Raw genomic sequence first — 5,913 nt, 5'->3', positions numbered from 1 at the left:
AATCAAAAGAAAAAAAAAACAAGAAACATAAATTGGTGTACGCGTGAATGTATAGTGGTGAAGTATCCCCCTTGCCAGCCCCTTCTCATTCTGCACGCGCGCCTATGACCACACGTTCCGAATTCATAGATTGTAAGTGTCTTTTTCGTTTGTGATCATTTTTTTTAGCGTCCTGCTTCTCCGCGAGGAGCCTTGGCGATGATGGCGGTTATCCTGTGGTGAGTGTCTTTGAGCTTTGAACGTGAATCTGCCGCGCTACCCGAATTGTGCGAAGTAATTGATCATGCAATTATGACTCTAGGCATAATTTCGTGCAGAATGTGAGCGGAAATATGGTGGAAGAAATAAATGCATGCCTTTTATTGACATTATGGAATGTCGTTTGGTTCGAAAGATCCCCTTGCATCGTCCAGGAAAGGGCGCTCGTTTTTTCTCAGATTCAGCCGCAGAGCAAAATGCCAAATCCTTTGCAAGGTTGTAACTGTGCGGCCAATTGCGGGAGCTAGCGCCTGCAGTGCTCAGGGTAGGCCAGCCCGCGGCACACGCATGCACTGCAGGCAAGATTTTGCCTATCCGCAAGGCGCTAAGAGAGCATGCAAATAAGCTAAACTAGGCATGTTCGTACCGGCGAACGACAGAGGCACTTTCTGGATGATCCCCATTAGGCAATCCGCTCCCATTGCGTAAAAGCATAACCTGGCAAAACAAGATAGAGCTCTTCCTTCTGCCCGCGTACCCGGGGACCCGGGTAACCCGAGTACTCGCTCGTTTTCAGAGCCTAAACCGAGAGCCCTTAAACAAACATGTGATGATTTTTGACGTTTTCTGAGCACCGGAGTAAACTATTAGACCTGCTCTTGTCACCCGTAACAGTAACAGTAAAGTTCGGTTTCCGCACACATGGCGTGACGGAACACGTCCCTGGTGGAGTAACACCTCGAAACCCGTCACCAACATGTGCGCGTCCTGCTAGTCGTCGCGAGTGACGTTCCCTCTGTTCTCATCAGGTAACCTTTACGGTGGACGGCGACTTGACTTGCGCGGGCGCGCTCGTCTCCTCGAAGGACGTCCTCACCACAGCGGCCTGCGCCGAGAGTCTCGCGAACGACGGCAAGACAAAGTGAGTGCTAGTGTGTGACGAGTGTGTGGTGAGTGAGTGCCTTGTCGAGTCGAGTGAGTGCTGTTGAGCGCCGGCGACGAGTGAGTGCTGTTGAGCGCCGGCAACTAGTGAGTGCCTGTTTCAGTGCCGTTCCGAGGGACTGCAAGCTCGGCCGCAAGTAACCACTCTGCTTTGATCTGTGTGTCCAGGGCTCTGCTTGGCGACAAAACCACCCCCGTCTTGTGCCACAACATGAACTCCGAACGCGCACTCGCCCTGGTCCGGGTAAGTAGCCCAACCAACGGTCTTACCGCCCGCCCTAATCCGCAAGCCGCTCCTGTAACCGGCCTCTGGTGCTGCCGACAGCTGGGCGAGCCGATGTGCGACGAGGCCAACCCCAGGTCGATGTTCACGCCCGCGCTGGTGGCACCTGTACCGGATACGCCTACCGCCGCTGGCTGCCTGATGTTCTACCCGAAATATAATGCCGCGCAGGAGATTCTAGTAAGCCTATGTTGGAGGCGTATTCATTGTTCACACTAAAGCAGGTGGTGACGATGGGAGTCCGTAACGCACAAACGGCGCTGCATTCACTTCTCCGACAATCTCTTACAAACTGTAAGAGTAATAATCGTAACAGAAACTTTGAGCTTGTTGGAAAGCTCGAGTGGAGCAACTCATAGTATAGCTGTTTAATTACAATGTGGGTCATTAAATAAACGCCGTTCCATGTTCTGCTGCACCTGAGCTTTTCCACAGACATAAGTTTATTACGATTATGAGCAGCAGCTGTTTAAAACACATTCCCGAAAAAGTGAATGAAACGCGTTTTGACGAATACACTTGCTCAACTTGACCGTCTGTTGCAATGCAGGCGTTGCCGCAGCTAGTGACTGTCGTGGAGTGCCCAGCAGAGGGCAGCAAACGAAGTATCGAGACGAAGGGAAGCAAGAAAGTGTGTGTCAATTTTGGCAATCCTGTTGACATCCCGGTAAGTCCAGAAAAATATTTTATCAGTGCAGCCCACTTTGCATGGTGAAAATTTGAGATTCAAACTAGAACCCTACTACTCCCCCACTTTGGGACGTGCGCGAAGTTGTCACTCGATGGTAAGGGAGGGTCGTGTCCGCGTGCCCCCGCAGCTCATCGGAGGCCTCGTGCTGACGTGCAGACCCGACGAGGCCTTGGCGCCGCCGGTCGTCGGGCTGCTGCCCGCCAGGGGGACGACAGAAGAGGCACCGGTCCTGGAGAGCGCCGTCAACGTGGACAAGGACAATACGTTCTGGGATTTGTCCGGGACGGCTGACTGCAGCGCGCCCAAACCGACCCCGTTCCCCTGCGAACCTACCACGTCGTCCACCGAGGCCGCCGCCACCACCACCCCCACCACCATGTCCACCGCCACCGACACGCCCACCGCCACCACCGCCACTGCCACCGCCACCACCGCCACCACCGCCACCGCCACCGCCACCGGGTCTTCCACGGCGAGCACCGCCGACCCCGCGACCGCGGGCACCCAGACTCCCAGCCCCAGCGGGTCCCCGGGACTGATGGCCCCGCCCGCGCCGCTGCTCGCGCTCGCCGCCGCGCGCGCCCTGACCTTGCTCGCGCGCAGGCTAGGATGAGAGGTCGCCAGAGTGTCTCACAGGCACCCACCCTCCTGTCGGTCTACGCGCCGCTTCGGATGCAATAAAACAAAGTTCACACACACCCTCTGGCTGATTCTCCTCTCTATTTTATTTGGTATGCGGGTGGCATAAGTTTTCTCGCCCGTGCCCTCTGCACGTGGAACGGCTTTGACGTGGAGATGCAGCTCCCACAATAAACACGAAAACCTGACGTTGAGGACAATATTGGTTATTGACTTCGCCGAACTGAGCGACGGTCGCCGACGTTCAAGATAGTCGAAATTTAGGCCCGAATATAAAAACAATCTCACCGTGTTGGCAATGCACAGACTAAAACTACAAACGACCTCAAAGTGACTTTTTCGTGTTTATTTGGGAGCCGCCTTTTAACGCACAGCTGAAACATGGAACATACTCGGAACATACACTGATGATACACCACGAGAGTTCGCTACCTCAGTGGTCAACTCTGTAGGTATGCACTTTCAAGTGTTCAAACTCCACAGCTGAACAGACAACAGTGAGTGTCCAAAATGAACTGACAAGTTACAGGGTACAGCTTAAAAATTTCCCTGTTACAAATTTCTTGTCAGTCCAATTTTGGGGGATTATTTTTTAAAAGTCTTCGAAATGAAAAGAAAAACATCTGGCGGTGACCCCAGCAAGTGTAAGGCCTAGGTAGGCCACCTTGGGTATGACCGCGAGGGTTGGGCGAGGCGCACGCGGTTGTCGCCGAACACGCCGCCCGTTTCGCCGGGCCCGGCCGCTCAAACGGTGATTAGCGGCCCGGTGACACCTCCCGCATCCCGCACCGCCCTCCGCGGGACCAAGCGTCGGCGGCGGCGTCAGCAGCGCCCGAAAGAGCAGGAGGCTGGCCGAGGAACAAGGAAGCAGGGGGGGATGGGCATGGCGGCGGGGTGACCGCGGCGGCGATCGAGCCTCGCGCGGACGCGGCCAGGCCGGCACACTACTGGACGCCGTCGGGCTCTCCACTCGGACGGGTAAGTGAAGTGCATCGCGGGCCTGCCGGGCCGGCGGGGCGGGGCGACGGCGGGGCGACGGCAGGGTCCCGGGGACACTCATTATATTGTCACGAGACTGAATCGCGCCGCCGTCTCGGGTCGGAGGCGAGTAGCTCGGCAGCCGACGTCGTAAGTGCCTCACCACCGCGCCTCGCCTCGCCTCGCCTCACCAGCCCCGCGGCCGATCACAACATTTGTGCCGGTGAGTGTAGTGTTGCGGTGTGAACGTGTGTGGTGTGCGTTCTGTTCCCGCAGCGATGACGGCCGGCGTCGCGGTCGCGCAGGGTCTGACCGCCGCCGCCGCCGCCGCCGCCGGAGCTCGGGAGACGCGGCCCCGGCGCGAGGACCGGCGGGTGCGCAAGCACGGCCTGCACCGCCTGCAGGTGGAGCCGGCCGCGCTGCTGCAGCACCAGCACCTGCACCAGCACCGCCAGGACGCCGTCGGCCTGCAGGGCCGCGGTGGCCACCGCCGGCCGCGCCGGCCAACGCCAGCCCCAGGTGCGCTGGGACGACTTGTCTCCGACTGTTTAGTGTTGACGGAGCGCACCGCGCCCGGCCCGGCCGACCGGCCCAGATAGATCGTGGCGTTATCGCCGTGCTCGAGCCTCGAGGCGGCCAGAGTGGAGCGGGAACCACAGCACTGTCCTGCTCCGAAAACCCCAACGGCATGCAGCAAGCCTTGTACGCGTGACGCCCCGAATGTTGCATGGCATTGCAAAGATCGCGCCTGGTAGTTAGGCAATGCAGCGCAGTCGGTCTGACTGACTGACTGACTGACTGACTGACTGACTGACTGACTGACTGACTGACTGTGACTGACAGTCTCTGGCTGGCTGACTGACTGACTGTCTGTCTGTCTGTCTGTCTGTCTGACTGACTGACTGACTGACTGACTGACTGACTGACTGACTGACTGACTGACTGACTGACTGACTGACTGTATGCGTTTGCATTCACACCAATCACCACACTGTTCCTTTAATGACCAAGACTGTTTGCTGTTGAGTGAGAGAAGAGCGAGATTAATCCGAGTGAAATCTTGGGCGCGGCACTAGACTCGGCGGCGCATAGGTGTGTGTGTGTGTGTGTGTGTGTGTGTAATCCCCCCTGTAAAGCTGAGCCGCTGGCGGCCGCTCTCTAGTGTTTCAGACGCCGGCGGCGCGCGCGGACAGCCCCACCGGCACCACTTCCTACACGGTCAAGCGCTTCCTTGTCATCAAGTACGAGGGCGACGACAACGGTGAGGAGACACCCCGAAATAAGTGGCTGGATCGCTGATCGCTCACAGCTAGCGCCGCGCAAAGTCCCCCCAATCGCGTGCTTGTCGCCTCAGACCACAACATGCCCCCCCCCCCCTCTCCCTCTCGGGCGCATGTCAGTGTCCAAGGCGGAGGAAATCACGCGCTCCTTGTTAAAGAGGGCGTGCCTCCGCTCCGAGCCCCACAGTTAGCGATTTGAACGTCCGAAAATTTTCCGGAAAACCTCGTAACTATTCTATAGGAAAAGTTAAAACTTTTCTATAGATTTTTTTTCAGAAAACGGTGGAATTTCCTAATTATTTCTTTTATTCTTGAAATTCTTTTCAAAAATAATTTGCCGCAACATTAAAATCCCTACTCACAGTCTCACTCCTCTGTCCGCAGGGCCTCTGCCGCCGTCGCCGCCCCCGCCCCTAGCCGCGTCCTCCGCCGCCATGGAGCAGCAGCCGCCGCCGCCGCCGCCGCAGGGGGAGGCGCCCGTGCCGCCGCCGTCCTACGAGAAGGCGGCCGACAGGGTGGCCGACTACGTCGCCAACAACGGCGCGCCCGCGGCGGTGCCCGCGGCGGCGCACGGCAAGGACGCTCCGGGCAGGAAGATGCCGCGCCGGGGCTCGGTGCACCCCGCCGCGCACGGCGACTCCGCCGCCTCCTTCCCGGAGGACGAGCACGGCGACAAGTGCTGCTTCACCATCATGTGCGGGTGAGGAGGACAAAAGTAATGCGTCCATGGCAAGTTCCAAGCGAGGGATACCTCACCGAAAAACATCAGAGTGCACGCTTAAAACAATCAGACCAAATCAAAGAAAAAGAAAAATCAATTTAAAAAATCAGACAAAATCAGAGAAGATAAAAGGGGAAAAAATAACAATAAGACGTAGAGGTGAGGGCGCAGTTTGGTCAGA

The 5,913-nt window shown here is 57.4% G+C and overlaps 2 protein-coding genes across 4 annotated transcripts; both read left to right on the top strand.

Annotated features, from left to right (window-relative positions):
• The first annotated feature begins 13 nt into the window (after nucleotides 1-13).
• Nucleotides 14-2,812, top strand: LOC113204684 (mucin-5AC-like). The gene is made up of 6 exons (XM_052270261.1): nucleotides 14-218; nucleotides 1,008-1,120; nucleotides 1,309-1,384; nucleotides 1,466-1,603; nucleotides 1,974-2,090; nucleotides 2,242-2,812. The coding sequence occupies exons 3-6, from the start codon at nucleotides 1,352-1,354 to the stop codon at nucleotides 2,725-2,727; spliced, it is 774 nt and encodes a 257-aa protein (XP_052126221.1). The 5' UTR covers nucleotides 14-218; nucleotides 1,008-1,120; nucleotides 1,309-1,351; the 3' UTR covers nucleotides 2,728-2,812.
• A 129-nt stretch (nucleotides 2,813-2,941) lies between these two features.
• Nucleotides 2,942-5,834, top strand: LOC127749989 (translation initiation factor IF-2-like). Of its 3 annotated transcripts, none has more exons than XM_052270262.1 (4): nucleotides 2,942-3,731; nucleotides 4,008-4,250; nucleotides 4,894-4,992; nucleotides 5,396-5,833. In XM_052270262.1, the coding sequence occupies exons 2-4, from the start codon at nucleotides 4,010-4,012 to the stop codon at nucleotides 5,713-5,715; spliced, it is 660 nt and encodes a 219-aa protein (XP_052126222.1). In that variant the 5' UTR covers nucleotides 2,942-3,731; nucleotides 4,008-4,009; the 3' UTR covers nucleotides 5,716-5,833. The 3 variants fall into 3 exon arrangements, with proteins under 3 accessions (XP_052126222.1, XP_052126224.1, XP_052126223.1); XM_052270264.1 differs by lacking the exon at nucleotides 2,942-3,731 and adding an exon at nucleotides 3,777-3,881 and having other exon boundaries at nucleotides 5,396-5,834; XM_052270263.1 differs by lacking the exon at nucleotides 2,942-3,731 and having other exon boundaries at nucleotides 3,961-4,250; nucleotides 5,396-5,834.
• The last annotated feature ends 79 nt before the right edge of the window (nucleotides 5,835-5,913 follow it).

This window comes from Frankliniella occidentalis, unplaced genomic scaffold, assembly GCF_000697945.3.
Source record: "Frankliniella occidentalis isolate FOCC.00 unplaced genomic scaffold, Focc_3.1 Scaffold115, whole genome shotgun sequence".
NCBI classification, from domain to species: domain Eukaryota; kingdom Metazoa; phylum Arthropoda; class Insecta; order Thysanoptera; family Thripidae; genus Frankliniella; species Frankliniella occidentalis.
This window is presented reverse-complemented; position numbering and strand designations above follow the sequence as displayed.

What these genes read in the sequence shown, in the direction of transcription:
- LOC127749989 (XM_052270264.1), top strand. Translation starts at nt 4,010, where the DNA reads ATGACGGCCGGCGTCGCGGTCGCGCAGGGTCTGACCGCCGCCGCCGCC. An exon ending in CCGGCCAACGCCAGCCCCAG is followed by an intron (nt 4,251 to 4,893) that starts GTGCGCTGGGAC and finishes GCCGCTCTCTAG; the next exon opens with TGTTTCAGACGCCGGCGGCG. An exon ending in GTACGAGGGCGACGACAACG is followed by an intron (nt 4,993 to 5,395) that starts GTGAGGAGACAC and finishes CTCTGTCCGCAG; the next exon opens with GGCCTCTGCCGCCGTCGCCG.
- LOC113204684 (XM_052270261.1), top strand. Translation starts at nt 1,352, where the DNA reads ATGAACTCCGAACGCGCACTCGCCCTGGTCCGG. An exon ending in GCGCACTCGCCCTGGTCCGG is followed by an intron (nt 1,385 to 1,465) that starts GTAAGTAGCCCA and finishes TGCTGCCGACAG; the next exon opens with CTGGGCGAGCCGATGTGCGA. An exon ending in ATGCCGCGCAGGAGATTCTA is followed by an intron (nt 1,604 to 1,973) that starts GTAAGCCTATGT and finishes GTTGCAATGCAG; the next exon opens with GCGTTGCCGCAGCTAGTGAC.